The 15357-nt window shown below is 41.7% G+C and overlaps 2 protein-coding genes across 3 annotated transcripts in view; one reads left to right on the top strand and one right to left on the bottom strand.

Moving 5' to 3' along the window:
• The window catches only part of DOCK5 (dedicator of cytokinesis 5), an 89329-nt gene extending 77940 nt beyond the window's left edge, over positions 1 to 11389 (top strand). For both annotated transcript variants that reach the window (XM_084499622.1, XM_084499623.1), the window contains 3 exons: positions 1351 to 1489; positions 2697 to 2812; positions 4701 to 11389. In XM_084499622.1, coding sequence (XP_084355748.1) covers positions 1351 to 1489; positions 2697 to 2812; positions 4701 to 4802 — 357 coding nt within the window. In that variant the 3' untranslated portion in view covers positions 4803 to 11389. The remainder of the gene's footprint in view (positions 1 to 1350; positions 1490 to 2696; positions 2813 to 4700) is intronic.
• A 172-nt stretch (positions 11390 to 11561) lies between these two features.
• GNRH1 (gonadotropin releasing hormone 1) lies at positions 11562 to 15274 on the bottom strand. The gene is made up of 4 exons (XM_084499336.1): positions 15075 to 15274; positions 14471 to 14612; positions 13680 to 13775; positions 11562 to 11750 (listed from the first exon to the last, which is right to left on the bottom strand). The coding sequence occupies exons 1-4, from the start codon at positions 15203 to 15205 to the stop codon at positions 11709 to 11711; spliced, it is 411 nt and encodes a 136-aa protein (XP_084355462.1). The 5' UTR covers positions 15206 to 15274; the 3' UTR covers positions 11562 to 11708.
• Positions 15275 to 15357: the final 83 nt, after the last annotated feature.

The following is a 15357-nucleotide window of genomic DNA, read 5'->3' as shown; positions in this document are numbered from 1 at the left end:
GCACAGTGCAGCACGAGAATGAAGCAGAGTGATTTTATGCAGCTCTTGAATAAGCTGCTTGGGAGCTAGAAAGCCAGAGGGAACCAAAGGTTCGCTGTACGTCCAGCAGCTTTGGGCTTTATTTGGTTTATATTCACTGCACACCACTGTGTGGTCCCTTCTGTGCAGGGAGAAATACTAAATTGCTCAGTGGTGGAGAATTGATCTCTAAAAGAGCTTGGTGAGTTTAATTACATCTGTAAGCATGACAGCCTTCTCTGTAAAGCATATTAAAGGGACCTTAATATGCCCTGGGCTCTTGGGTCCATATTTAGAAGAACTAAATTCCACCTTTGTCTGCTTGGCTGGAATGTCCTTTTGGCTGCCTTTGTATCTTCAGGCACGTGGTGCTAGTGGGAAACCCCAGGCACTGGGACTGAGGTGGAATTTTGATGTCTGAGTGAAGCTTTTGATGACTGTTGTACTGCTGACATCTTTAATAGCACTGGCAGGAGGAAGGTTTGCTGGAGGAAGGCACGCTGAATACTGCAGTCCCCAAATCAGACGGTTACCACCAGGCTGAATGTGATGTTTGATTAACCACCCAAGGACCTCCTGGTGACGACAAAGCCTTTCAGTTTACCCCCATGGTGTCTCAGGAAATAAATGAGAGCCGTTTGACAGATGATTGCCTGAGGCTATGGGATTGGGATTTTCAGAGCTCCTCAAAGATGTTGGGTGCTAGCTGTTCTTTAAAGGGGCTTTAAGTTTCCAAGCCCATGTATGCTGGTGAGCCTTCAAAGTAGGGAAGCCAAATGGTTTGAATGCAGAATACACAGGTTACAAGTGACACTGGAAGTAACTGGAGCAACATCCAGAGTCCCAGATGTAAGGGGTGTGTTCACTGAGCCTGAAATGGACTTGTCTCACGGCCCTAAGGAGCTGGATGACACTGGCAGTTCTGACTTGCACCTAAAAGTTGGTATTCTGTCTCTTTGGAAAGGCTTTTTTCTCAAGTTTGTTCACAGAACTGCTAGTCAAATGCAGCAATTTTTCAGCCTCACCCCTTTCCCTGACCTCTTCCCTTCTTAGTTAAACTGTTTTTTAATAACCTCAGTCTATTATTGTTACTACCTTGTTAGTAAGGTCCCAGGGACAGCTGAAGGTGTCACAGGAGCACAGTGTGTGCCTTTTGCTATAGCTTAGTCAGCGCTGTGGTTTCACCCTTATGTTTCACCTGAATGCACCTTCCTCTCTTAACAAGCTCTAAAGAGCCATGCATGATGCCTTTGTGACAAGTCTGATTATGGGATATGCATGCAACAACTTTGCTGACTTCTAAAGGTTTTGTTTACTCTTTGTTTTAACCAGAGCTTGTCTGGAAAAGCACAAAGGCCAAAGAGTCTTCAGTTAGGAGACAACAAACTGACTTTGCTTCAGAGTTCTTCACTCCAGCAGTCGTCGCCTCTCAGCCCACCGCCCATCACTCCCAAAACGCCAAGAACCCACAGTAAGTTCTGTAATGGCAGCAACTGAGTAGTAGGAGTTAGGATAAATCTGCTGAGGTAACCTCACTGGGGAGGCAGGGGGAAGGGTGCTGCTCTGAAGTACATGGAAAGTGACTCTGGGCTATTAATCTTTGTAGGAATTTTTGTCTGATAACAGCATTTGGCAGTGTTATCAAAGGCACTGTGATTATACATGTGACTTAGATATCACTTGATAAGTCAAATGAATTTCAGCGAACGTGATCTGTGTTTTTCAATTTCTTTTTTTGTTTTCTCCTGTATTGACTTGTGGAGAGGAATATTAAATCTCAAGGTGAACACAGTGTGCAGCTAGTGTAGGTGCTTGGTTGTGTTTTTTATTTGTTTGCTTTAGCACATACTAGGCATACCTCTAGTGAATTCACTAGTGGAAGCTGCATCAGGCCTGCATGGTAGTTAGGTTTGGTTTCTGAAGAGGCCTCTAGCTAAATTTTCTGGGCAAGTCTTGCCCAGAAAATAATAATTTTGTTAATAATTTTAGAAGGAACTACTGCTCTGCAGTTTGGAAATTCAGCTACTAAGTGTTACACCTGAAGGAGGAGGAATTTATCTTGAAGAATTAGTGAAGTGAGTAATTTGCAGTTACCTCCCATGCATATCCAGTGGTGTCTGTAATTAATTCTGAAACAATATGTGACCAAGGTAAAAATGCACCTGTATTCTCACCATTGATGGCTTCCTTTCTAGTAGGTGCTGTTATGTTTCTCAGCCTTACTGAATGTGAAACCTCACTCTTTTACTCAGCAAGCAGTTTTAATTATCATTAGTAGCAGGACAGCTTCCCAGGAATTATTCTGAAGTTTTCGTACTTATCTGCTCCATCAACTAGAGTTAAAATCAAAGTGAATTCTCAGGTTGAGACCCTGGCTGAAAGGAAATCCCAGTGAACATTGCAGATGTGATAATGGATTCAATTCTCTATTCTCTCAGGCATGCATTTTTCACATAAGCTTAGACTCATTTGTTGAAGGTAGAACTCTTCTGGGCATCTTGAGCTTAAGGGAGATAAAACTGTGACTCTGGTTTGACATCTGTTCAGGTTTAGCTACTAAAACAGATCTAAAGTGCAAGATAATAAATGATTCTCCCTTAAAGTCATACATGGTCAATTCCTTTTCTCACTCCTTTTCCGCCTGCTTTAATGTCTTTTCTTACTGGTTTTGCTTCTAGGTTTTCCCTCATTGCAAGCTGATGGTTTGTCAACTGCTAGCTTGCAGAGTACCCCACCTCCACCTCCGCCTAAAAACAAACCCTACGAGAATAGCAACCCGAGGAATTCTGTGGAGGTAAGGAAATGAGAGTTGACATTTTTCTGGAAGCCAGCATTCGAGCAGGACACCACTGGAATTTTCCGAGCTGCTTCTAGGGTGGTGCTGCTTGAAACTTGTCTAATCATTTTACTGGTTCCCTCCCTGAAACCACAAAAGAATAAGAAGATTCTTGTTTTGAGAGAGGGCTATCAAGTACAGTCCCTGTTTCAAGTGGAGGTTGTGCTGTCTTTGGTTAGGCAAACTGGGGGGGCGGCACAGGGAACTATATTGAAAACAAACATGCACAGTGATTGAAAAGGTTCAATAACATGGTCAACATGTAAAATAGTACAGTAACCTGATCCCAAAAAAGAAATTCACACGTTTTCAGAAATGTTTGTCTCTTTTTGAATCCTTAGCTCAGAAGAAACTGATTTTTCAAAGTATCATTACTCACTTAAAAGTTAGCCTGTATTACATCACTATCTTGGCCGTAGTCTTTTCTTCTTAATTTCATGAAGTTGATTGCCTTCTAGGAACATCATATTGACACTTCTTATGCTGTATCGCTAATGCTGCTCTTCCCCTACAGTATCTCAAATGACTTGTGGGTACTTAATGTGCAAACACCCTGGTGGTTATGTCAGAATCATTTCATCTGCCCCTAAAATGTAGGTGATTCTAATGTGACACTGTTGTTGCTTACCATTGTACAGTGTCAGAAAGCATCCTTTTGGAACTGTGAAGAGAATGTCTTCACCAGTACAATTTACAGAGGGGATTTATGGAGTACCCTAGTAAAAGAGCTGGAATTTATTGAAAAATACTGAATGATCACACTTCACAGAAGATGTTAACTTTGACAGCACAGAAAGACAACAGAGCAGTTGATTATTTACTTCAGTAAGAGCGAAATGACAATGGCATGAAGTCCTGAAACATGGGACAAATGGGAAGTTTTCTACTCGGGCCTTCACTTGGTCTGAATTAACTGTTCTTCTGAGCAGGGGCAGTATGGCTGATGTAGGTGGTGTGGGTGGAAGAAATATGCCAGCCTTAGAGATGCTGTGGGAGTCGCTGGTTCAAGAGGATTAATAAAAAAGCCTCATTCCCTTGGGTCTTGTAAGAAAACTAATTACTAACATGCTCTGGCTTGTAACATTGACCCTGGCTTATAGCCAAATGGAACGGATTCAAAGGCCCATAAAGAGAGGTTGTAAAAGTACTTTCTGAAGGGTTTTGCTACTTTTGTTGTCGTTATAAAGTTGAGTCTGTCCTTCTTTAGTTAAAATAGTCAGGAAATCTTGGCAGTTTCAGCTAAGCATGAGGTAAGCCACATAAGCTTCTTGTTCACCTGGCCTTTCACTTTTCATTAGTTTATAGGATGCCCCTTAAAACAAGCAAAGGGACAACTTGAAAGGACCTACCAGTGCAGTTTTCTGCAAGAACAACAAACACTGTACAAGCCCATGAGTTGGGCGGGAAGGCTGTGACTTGTTTTAGCAGAATTTCTGCTTTGCTGCCACTTTTATGGAATCAGTTGCACCATTCTGATTTGGAAACATTTTATGTGGTGCAACTCACTGAGCCAGCAAGATAAAAATAGTTGAATTTTGAAACCATGAGAGAAGTGGGTTTCTTTCCATTTTACTGGTGAATCTGGGACTGGGCAAGTGACTCCCTGGCTCAGTCAGGCTGCAGGTCAGAAGCAACTGAAGCATATCTGCAACTAAAGATGATTCTACCAACTGAAAAATACGTGTTTCTGTTAAATCCTGTGTCCTTGTTTGCCCCTCTCATTGATTGCATGGAGCACTGAGAGGAAGAATTTAAAGATTTTTTCCTGAAAGAAGAATTAAGAAGTGTAGGAACTTTTGGATTTCTTCTGTTTGATAAGCAAAATGTTTTTGTTTTATCTTCTCAGGCTGCTCCACCACTACCCAACAGACGTGAAGCCAAACCTCCCCCTCCTCCTCCAAAAACCAGAAAATCCAGCGTTGCCTCTTCAGAGCAAGGATTGCAGTGAGGATTGTAACTTGCTTGGCTCACAGCAAGTGCCTAGAGTGAAATGGCTGCTTTCTTTTCACCGACATGCTGGGCCTTTCTGACCCTAAAGACCTAGTGATCTCACTTGCCATTCCAGTCACGTCCCTTGGAGTTCTCCCTGGGAAATACCAAAAGGAACTTAGTTGTAACTATTCCTAACCTCTGGTTTACCTTTCCAATCATGAGACACTAATCACATGTGGGAAGAAGTCAGCCTACTGGAACTCCTGTTTGTCTTAGTCTTGTCTGTCCTGAACTCGGTCACTGATGCAATTTCAGCAGCTCATTCCTAGCGTAAATCTGTCACTGTAGTGATTTGCACCAGTGCTTGAACCAAGGTAAGCCACACCAGTATGAGATGTGTTCTACAGTATTTTCACATGGGTTCGGTGCAGCTTTGTGGCTGTACTAGTGCACAGATCTCTCCTTTTGCCCCTGTAGCATTGCCAAGCCCTGCTTTGCATGAAGCGAGGCGATCACAGCCATGCCTAAGCTGTGAAATGTCTGCTCCTGAGATGTCAGGTGCTGGCGTATGATATGTGGTCTCCTAAGATTCTTGATTGCAGGCAGAGACCTGAGCATTGTTAGCAGAAAAAGAAACCTCTTTTCTGCTAGTCATCATAGGTACTTAAGATGAAGTGCAGACATTCTGCCTTACGCCACCTCTGCTCAAGTAGTGGCAGTCGCTCACTCCCAGTGGAGAGTCTAGGTTCACCAGTACTTTGTCACAGTTTTGCTGTTGATTCTGGTTTTGACACTACAGAGCAGTCAATATTCCTTCCTTTGTTGTGTTACTACTTTGTTTTGTGTCTGGGACTTGGTACAATATCTCATCTTTGTGTGCTTTTTTAATAGGGTGTAAAAAGTTATTTTTCTCCTGTGAATGTCTTAGAGTGGATAGAAGTTTCATCAAACCAGTACTGTATTGAGAGCAGCAACCTGGAGAGGATGGAGTGGGTAAAACTGGTCACATGCACCTCAGAAACAAAGTTTGGTAGTTAATGTAGCCTTTACTTTGGCTGGCCAATTCCACGTAAATAATTCTCATCTCCCCCCTGGTTTGTGGCAGTACTTGCACTTTGTTTTGTAGCCTCCCTTGATCTAAGTTGGTAAAAGCCACTTGGGTTTTAAGGAGCCGTTCAGATCTGGGAGGCATGTGGAAGATTTGACACTTACCCACCAAGTTTCCTCTTGCTTGGATTATTCCAGCTCTGCAGCTTTTCTTTCCTTGGAGGATGGGATAATAATATTATTTATAAGTATTTTGTTAATCTGTTTATTTTTTTTCTTTTAGTTATTTATTCCCAGCTGTCTCCGAATGTTAGCATCAGTCTTTCTGTTTTATTTATTCTAGAGAAAAAAATGACATGATCTTGGGTTTTAATGTTTTTAAATTCATGCAATCCATGCAGAAAAAGGCTGTTGCACAGTTAGAATACCCTATCCTCACAGTTACGTAGTGACCAAACATAGAACACAAATACCATTGTTATTTATGAACCAGATGGGCCTTAGACTCATTCATCATTCCTCTGTGCCTGAGCTGCCACCAGAAGATTGCTGTTTAAAAAAAAAAATCAAACAAAAAAAAAGAAAAAAACACACAATAAGACAAAAAATACTCCATAGTATTAGTGTTGGCAGTTGCATTTTGCACCTTGTAGGGCTGCTGGTCTCTGAGCTCGGGCAGCATTAGATCGGCAGCTCCCCTGGGGTGGGGAACTTGCTTGGCTGCACCAGGCTTACAGGGAGTTTGTACAACACTTAGGCCAGAAGAAAATTCAGTTTGAAATTGTCTTGCAAAATGTATTTCTACTCTCTTCTACTATTAAATAATCTAGATCACTCCAGAAATAGTCACAGCACCTCTTTTTTGCTTTGTGGAAGTGGACTTTCCTAAACTCCGCGTTCCAGAAGCAATGCACTGTGGAGAACTTCCCTGTTTACTTCTCAAGCTACATGTCCTAACTTTCATGTATTTCCCCCCAAAGTTGCTGCTGCCAGCTGGTGCCACATTTACCAGCAGCTGCAAAGTCTGTCAGGTTTGTTATTTTCTTGGTTTGTAAGAATTGTTCTGTTCTATCACAGACGAGATATGTTGCCGTGCTGTTCTGCCTGTGTGACTGGCCTATTTATAAACGTAGCTTCCATAGTGGCTGTTATTTTCACTGATGTTTTCTAGGGAAGGGAAAAAATCGCTCATTGTTATTGTTCCCTTTCACTGTCAATCTCAGGAAACACAGGAGTTTGCCTGCAAAGTTTAGATCCAAACTGTTTCATTAGCTAGAAGTTTCTTAGAGTTCATCATAAAGAGGGACCAGCTGAAGTATGTGCATCCAAGTTTGTTTGAACTTAGATAAGATTTTGGATATTTGGTTGCCTCTTGTGGCCTATTCCTTTATCATCATGTTGATGAAGATTCTTCTGTGTGCTCTTTCTTCCAGGAAATGATTTTGCTCAGCTATTACTGTCATTTAGCTTCTGATTATTTGGCATAATTCGTGGAGAGGTGTTAAAAACCCTGCTGAGGATGTTGCTCACAACAGTAAATAGACACTTGTTTGGTTTGAGGTGTTTTTAGCAGGCACTACATCACTATTCTCACATGACTTCATGAGTTTCATCACATTAGTGAAAACTTATTTGGGAAGGGCTTTAATTAGACTTTAATCTTTTTCAGAGGAAGACAAAATCTTGCTCTTAAAAGTCCCTTTTGTGTTAACTCGAGTTAAAGAAACCTGCAGAAGTTGCATTTATTTTGCTGCCTATCAACTTATTTATTTATTTTTTCTGTCTGCTTTTATTTTGCTGGCCCTCTAAGCAGATTGCATTCATTAAAGGGTCATATCAGGTTCACATCACAGAGCAGGATGGAGACATTTTGGAAGCAGCACTGCAGTCACAATCATGCTCACTATAGCTCGCATGCGATTGTCTTCTGGGTTGTCACCTTCTCTTGGGAAATCTTTGAAACCTTTCTGGACAACTTGAATGTGTTTCAAAGCCTCTCTGGTGCATTGTAGGACTTGTCCAAGAACATAATGTGGAGCTGACATAGACACTGCTTGACTTGAAAACCACAGGGCTTTCTTGTCTTTGGCTTTTTTTGTCCACTTCTTCCTCTTCATGTAGCTACTGTCTTCCTTCTGCTGCTGTCGCACACATAAACTAAAGGATCCTCTGGAACTCTGTGTGAAGAACTTTTTTGTCTTCAGTGAGAACTTTGTTTAAGGCAGAGCAGCAGGATGTGGTGGGAATTGCAGAAACCTGAAGCTCTCCATCAGCTCCTTGTCTGGTCTACATCCATGTATACATTAACACCACCTATTGTTAATTCAGTGCCTTGCCCCATCCTGCATCTGCCTGTTGCCTCATTCCTTGGTGCTTTTTCCTTTTCAGAGGAGGTTTGCTTTTAACTCCTTTGGTTAGTCAGCAGAAACAAGAGACTACAGGAATCTCATCTAATGAGTTGTCTGTCATGGGAAAACACAATAGACAGGAGGTTTGGGTATTTCAGTACCAAGTGACTTCTGAGTCTTGTTTCCCTGCCTTTCTGATCCGTTTTACTGACTTGCAGGTGCACCTTGTACATTCACCAGGTATTTTCCTGGAGGATGGAACTGGTCTGTGCAAAAAGACCTCGCTGGGGGAAGTGTGACCTTGGGCAGTTTTTCAGCTGATCTTCAATGACCCTTTACGTGATGCTTTTTAGCTTTGAGGAGTCAGTTCTGACTGTGCTTTTTGCAGCCTGAGTCCATTGCTAGTCATCTCCCTGTCTTTTTTCTTCCCTTCGTTTCCTATTCCTGTGAGTACAGACAGGAATGAATGGAGTACTTGGTGTGTAAATGGTTAATTATCCTCTCCCTTCCTTTTCCCCTTGGATCATGCATCTGGCAGTCATTGGGAACACGGTCCTGTCTCACACGTGCTGGTCCTAGGTGCTGGTAGCCGAACTAACCCTAAATGCCCAAGTCAGCTGCCTCACTTGGCAGGTTCCTTGACGTTTTTTTGGTCTGCTGTCTGCACAGTTGAGGCCTTTCTTCTTGCTGCCTCTGTTGCCTGGCCGGTTGGAGATGGTTGTAGCTGAGACATCACCCTTACTGCACGGAAAGGAACAGCTGATGCCTAAAGACAACAGGGCAAGGAGATCTCCATTCCCACAATGTTTGGGGGCATTTTCATTGGCAGATTTTCTATGCCAAGGGTTTAAAGTTGAACAATTCTTTTTTTCTTTGTTAGCATTAATTTTGTTCTAAGAGCCCGTTTGAAGTGCTGTAAACTCTTCCCTCTTCTTCTTGCCTTTGGGCAACCTAACTCACAGGTAGGAGTTCAGTTTTCTTAAGCATTACTGACTGTGAGGTTTGAAGAGTTGCATTCTTAGCTGATACAAGTCAGCATCGTTTCCTTAGAGGTACCAGATGAAATTTCTGTACTGTGCCTAAGTGACTTAGGGCTTCACGCCAGTTTTGGAAAAAAGTATCATCTTCAAGTGTCAGATTTTTAAAGCAATTGGGCTTTTAAGTGTGTGAAAAACCGTGGGGCCTGGTTGATTTTAATTAAGCAGAATTTAGTGCCCACACTCTTGTGAGAAACCCCACTAGACCTCTGATTTTTAATTTTTTTTAACTTAAGTTATGAGATCTAATCTTCAGAGAAAATTTAAGGTCTCACTGCTTCATTTTCATCTTTCCGTGTTTCTTAGATGATCTTGTCAATGTCATCCAATGTCTTTTAACCTGTAGTACTGAAAATGGGAGTAGGGGAACAATCCATAATGGTGGCTTCTCTGCATGCCAGAAATGAAAGCAAGCAGCAGCATTTCTACCAAGTTCATAGTTCTGAATAAAACAAATCTCAAAGTGAAATATCCAGTCTGCAGAGAAGACAAAATCTTAATCCCATTTCATAGCCATGCTGTTCAAAGCTAGTGTTAAATTTCAAGTCTTAGAGGATTTTTTTTTTTTCTCTTTGGAGAAATATGCTCAACACTTGTTTTCTGGAGCTTTTAATTAAAATTTGTCATGCTGTGATAAATTCCTTTAAAAATGTTACAGGCTCTAATCCATATCAGGGGAAGAGAGAAACAGACAGCTTTCCATTTCAGTGGATTAGTGGATTAGGAAAGGACACCGATTCCAGTGAGGGCAGCTCTGTGATCTGCAGTGGCAGAAATACTGTGATGTGTATGTAGCAGTTGTTGGGAACCTTCACACTGTGCAGCCCGGCGTACGTTCCACGATGAACAGTGAGTTAGGCTTGTAGGAATAATGGCTCAGATTTTCTCTCCTTATTTATTTTTATAATTGTAAATGGAAATAATAAGTTTAAGATGTCTGTAGCTTAACTGTAATCTTTTTTTTTTTAATGTAAAAACATTCCTGACCATTACTGCTACCCCTTTTTCAATTCCTTAATTAAAAATCTATCTTATATTTACTGTTGCAGACTGTTATCTAGTGGACCAAGGTGAGCTTTTCCAAGACTATATTAGAAAGAAAAAATACACAAATAAATATGATTCATTTATTGTGTGGTAGGAGGTGGGCTTTTCAAAAGCACATGAGGTTCACTTAATTCTGCTCCTATTAACGTTCTTCCTAATCTTTTGAGTATATCACAGTGTTTATTTAACTGATTATGATGTAAAAAGATCCCAGTTGGAGCAGAGCTAAGTTCCTGGTGCATGCTCTGCCCCCAGTAGATAAATAAAACCAGGTCATGTTAATGTCTGTGCCTGCCCAGCACAGTCCCCAAGGGGTACAGTGTGAAAATCAGGTGTGGAAAGCACCTTCAGGGCACTGTGTGTGTGTACACAAAGGAGTCACGGCTGTTGGGAAATGGAGGAGCTTAACAAAAGTGAACAACGTCTGTTTGTGCAGCCTTGGCATGAGCTGGTTTAAGGCTGTCACTGAACTCACGGGACATGCCTGACTGCACACGTTGGACCTGCATTTCGGAAGAAGAGTGCAGTTTTTGTGTGTGTGCACAGAGGTGCAAGTCCTCAGCAGCTCTGAAATTCAGCCCCAGCGTGCCTGGTATTCACTGATGTAGTCGATCACTGTTGGTATTATGAGGGTTTAATGACATGATAAACTGCGGGACGTGTTTGTCTGGAATTCAGGAGAATGTGGATGTTGTGTAATGTGTTTTTGTGAGTGCTTTGAGATGCTGGGTGTGATGGTTCAGTTACAAAACCCACCTCTACAGACTGCAAATACTTTTTTTTTAATCCTCTGCAGTTGAATCAGCAAAATATACGGCTTTTAAACTGGCTCTGGAGAAAGAGTAGGAGCCAAGCTTTGGAAATGGAGTCTGCATCTCTTTGGGTAAATGGCGCGTGATTCACCAAGTCTGTAAAGCAAGGTGTATAAATTCTTGTGTTTTTTTTTTTTTAAATGTATTAACTATTGTAAAGTTTGTAAATACCTTTTTAATATAAATGTAGTTTTTATGAGTGAACCAGTAAAAAAAAGAAAAAAAAAAAAGCATATAAAAGTCTTTCATGTGTGGCCTACTGATGTGTGAGAGTAATTGCCTTCCAACAGTAAATTTATTCTTAATTTTTAATGTTGTATTGCTGTTGTATCCAGAGACGGGGGAGATCAGACAGTGCCCTTGTCCAGGCATTGCCCATGCGTGTGAAACAAAAGCTGTCATGTCCGAGTTTCCATTGCAGAAAAAGCCAACCCTATGGTGCTGATTCCCCACCACCGGACTAGAATGTGTTCTCTTTTAAGCAGGTAATCTATACAACAGCATCTTTCACTTAAATACAACTTCACAGAATTTATTCACATAATGAAATCTAATCCGTTTTAGGAGGAACTGGTTTTAACGTTGCTTTGAAATTTTATTCTGGGTCCGTTGTTCCTTTGGCTTTGTGGGTTTAAATCTTCTTTCGTCTGGCTTCTCCTTCAATCAGACTTGCCTGTAAGCACACACATACACCAGTTTTAAAGAAAAGAAAGAACTTTGATGATGGAATTTTAAAGCCTAGTCAGATGCTAACATATTCATAGTGTGGTTTGCATTGGAAGGAGGATTAGAATGACATAAATCTGACCCGACATGATCTCTCCACCACCTGCCCGGGGATCTGATCAGACAGTATAATGTAACTGACACTCATAATAGCCCTTTTCATCCCAAAGTCCATGACCAGCTTTACATCTGTTAATGGGCCCACCACTGCAGCAGTTCTTGGAGTGCAACCCGACAGCTGTTGAACACTACATTTTGACAGCGGTGTAGGAAAAGCAGCATGAACTTACACAAAGCATCAGTATGTCAAATGTCCGTGAGCTTAAGCAGTTGGCCAAGACACAAGAAAGCAAAAGTGTTCTGGGGTGGGATTGTTGCCCTGTTACCTTTCTCTCTATACCTTAGTACTGTTAGAATGGCATGTGCTGTGTCACACCCTGCTGGATCTGTTCTCCTACTTCAGTATTTATTTATGTCGTTACCTCTGAGTTGAAAGCCTGAAGTTGTTTTGGATCGACATGCTGAATGTGTTATTGTTTTCCCTTCTGTATCTTAGCTAGGTGTATCTTTGTTTGCGCTCAGTTCCAGCTGCTCCAGGAAATGATGAAGGTAACTTGAAAAGTTTTTTCCACGGGGTGGGCCATTTCCTGACACCTCCCCTCGCATTGCGTAATATTCCTGTATCAACTCCAGGAATGTGTCACATTGGAAAACCTGCATCTGGAAAAGTTTTAATTTGTTTTCAAAGTCATTAAGCAGCGAGAAGTAAGGCCGCATAGTTCAGGCTATGTTACAGGGATAAGTATGCAAAGTAACCACTAGATGCAGAGGCTTAAAAGTTTTTTGCACATATTGTGTAAGATTACCAGCAGTTTCCAAGCAAACCTCAGAATTTGACTGCAGTGGAAGGCCAAGTTTCCCTCAGTGAGCAAAAAGCATCAAAGAACTCATTTCATATATCCTGATAATTTTTCTGCTATCAGTCCGTGCCTAATATAGTCTTTTGTAGGCCAAAAAAAAAAATGTATAAACATACTAAGTTAGTGTTGGCTCTTCGTACTGAAAGTAGTGCTATTGGAAGCCAGAGTCACAGGCATAGATCCCATTTTATGTTCTGTACAAATAGGATTGATGATGACCTAAAAGAAACCCTGGAATTTAGGAGTTTAGAACAGAAGTTGGACTGACCTGTCTGCATCGCTCTTACTGAGTTTCTGAACGATTCAGACCAGCTTCCTCAGTGAAAGGCAAGAGTATGCAGTTGAAATTTTTGGTCTTTGATTCAAAAATGAAGTAGAGATTGAGCGTTTCCTCTCCTAGGACAACTCAGAGACGTTCCCCAGAAAGTGGTGGCCATCTGGCCTGACCAAGGTGTTGCTGTATGATTTGAAGAGCATGGTTTTGCTTGAGAGTGTTCTTTCTGTGGCAGTTACTGTGAAGTCTCTGCTGTCACTGCATTAGAGCATCTCATGGAAAATACATTTCCCAATCTGGGGACCTTGGGAGCAGCAGCTTCCATATGGCTCCATCCTTCAGTTGCAAAGTGCACCCCTGAAGTTAAGCATCTGTGAATGCTGCGTGGATTTGTATTAAGGGAGATAGAATGTATTTGACTTTGGTTTTTGTTTTTGCTTTAATTTAGTGAGTAACGACACTGCTACAATGAGAACAGCAAGAATCATGTAGTTCCAGGACTGTAGACTGAAGGTACTTGAGAACGATGCAGATAATAAGGGTTCAGCCACTATCACCATATGCAAACTAAGCTGACATTCCTCTTCTTTCATCACTCCTACCGCACCCCTGCCCTGTGTTTTCCCAGCCTGGACTAGTCCCCTGTATTCCACAGTGATAGAAGAAAAAACATGTTACTTACCATGGCTTCCTTCAGATCACTAAACCGGGGGTGCTGATATGAGCCAGGGCATTCCGTCTTCTGCACTTCCCCTATTTTTTCCATGTCATTTGCAATCTGAATTGGGAACGGACACAGCCTTCATGAAGAGATATCTCTGCTAAGGCAACCATGCCCTAGTTGCAGATAAAGATGAAACTGTTCCACTGCACAATTTAAATTCTCCCCTTCCCTAGGTGCTCGCTTGTGCTATAGCAAACTTTAAATCAGAATGTTACAACTGTGGTTAAAAGAGCCTACACATGAAATATTAGAAAGCATGGGAAAAGCATCGGTGGACAGAACTTTTCACATCTGCTTTGTGGTTTGAATCCTTCATTTAAGTGCTTGCCATCTAATCCCACAACAGCTGCCTGTTGCCACGTTCTCACTGAAGTGGATGAAAGTTGTCATAAAGCAGCTGATCGGAATATTGGCTGAAGCTAGGGACGGGATGAGATCAGGTTTAACCTGGAAGTCAAATTTCAATCTCTGCTTCAGAGAAGACTACCCAAGCTTTGTGTATGCAATAGATGGTACTGTTCTTTATGTAACGCAGTCGAATGTCTTACCCTTATGCCACATCACGGTCAGCTCTCCAATTACTACTTTAAGAAGTCTTATGAATGTGTGTTTCTATAATAGATACACATGGAGAGAGAGACAGTAATGCCTGAGTCTCCTCTGATCCCATCCCATGGCATTTTTTGCTTGCATCTGGTACAGGTGAGGGATCCAAGCAAAAACGAGTTGCTTTACAATCCTGAACCTACCTCTTGAAACGATTCTCCCAGATTGTCCGCGTTCCTTTTTCCTCCTGGTTGCAGGCCATAAGACCAGTGCTGAGCCAAGCAGATTTCCACAGACACAGTAAACAGGAGGATACCAACAAAGGCCTTCCTGGACTTCTGCATTCTGTGAGAGAAAAAAACATCTTTTTGATCATAATGTCATTTAAAGCTCAATTTTTATCTTACAGAGTCATGGAAATGTTACATTTTGGGAGTGAATCTTCGGTTCTGATCCTCTGCACCCCAGTGGCACTGTGCCTACACACGAGTCACAGCTGGATTTGGAGTCCCTCAAAGTGTGGCTTAGCTCATTAGAAAGAGATCTGACATCTGAGGAATTTGGATGGAGATCTAAATTAGGATTTTTGAGTGCCCTCTCAGAATTTTAGGAATGCCTGGATCTCCAAGGTTCACTGAAACTCCCTGTTGATATTTGACAGATGTATTCAGTTCAGCCAATTTCTGTTCTAGCAGTCTTTAAAAATTGTTCTTTGCGGTATCTTCTAATGCAAATTTCTTCCAATACAAGCATCTCTAAGGACTGAATAACTGAAATAGGACGTGGTGTGTTGTTCAAGCACATTACCTGCTTGCTGAGAGAGGTTGCAGAATCACTCCACCTCTTCCCCGTTGGAAAATGTCCTGCGAGTTTGTTTGTTGCCTTGCTTTTATATAAAACCACCCCAACACCAAACCTTTCACAGCAGGTGACTTCATCTAATTCCATCGTGGGGACTGCAATTTTGTTCTTAATGTTTCTGTCATGTAAAGAAATAAAGCACATAATTGGGACGCCCCGGTGTAGCTATTAAATTCAGCTGTTTTCGCTAAGAGCCGCGATGGTAACAGCCTTTCTTTTAAGAGGCTGT

The sequence above is a fragment of the Aythya ferina genome (genome assembly GCF_964211825.1).
Source record: "Aythya ferina genome assembly, chromosome: 27".
NCBI classification, from domain to species: domain Eukaryota; kingdom Metazoa; phylum Chordata; class Aves; order Anseriformes; family Anatidae; genus Aythya; species Aythya ferina.
Note: the sequence above shows the minus strand (reverse complement) of the source record. Positions and strands in the feature narration are given on the sequence as shown.

What these genes read in the sequence shown, in the direction of transcription:
- GNRH1 (XM_084499336.1), bottom strand. Translation starts at nt 15,205, where the DNA reads ATGAAGTCACCTGCTGTGAAAGGTTTGGTGTTGGGGTGGTTTTATATA. An exon ending in CAACCTCTCTCAGCAAGCAG is followed by an intron (nt 14,613 to 15,074) that starts GTAATGTGCTTG and finishes TTTCTCTCACAG; the next exon opens with AATGCAGAAGTCCAGGAAGG. An exon ending in GTGATCTGAAGGAAGCCATG is followed by an intron (nt 11,751 to 13,679) that starts GTAAGTAACATG and finishes GTGTGCTTACAG; the next exon opens with GCAAGTCTGATTGAAGGAGA.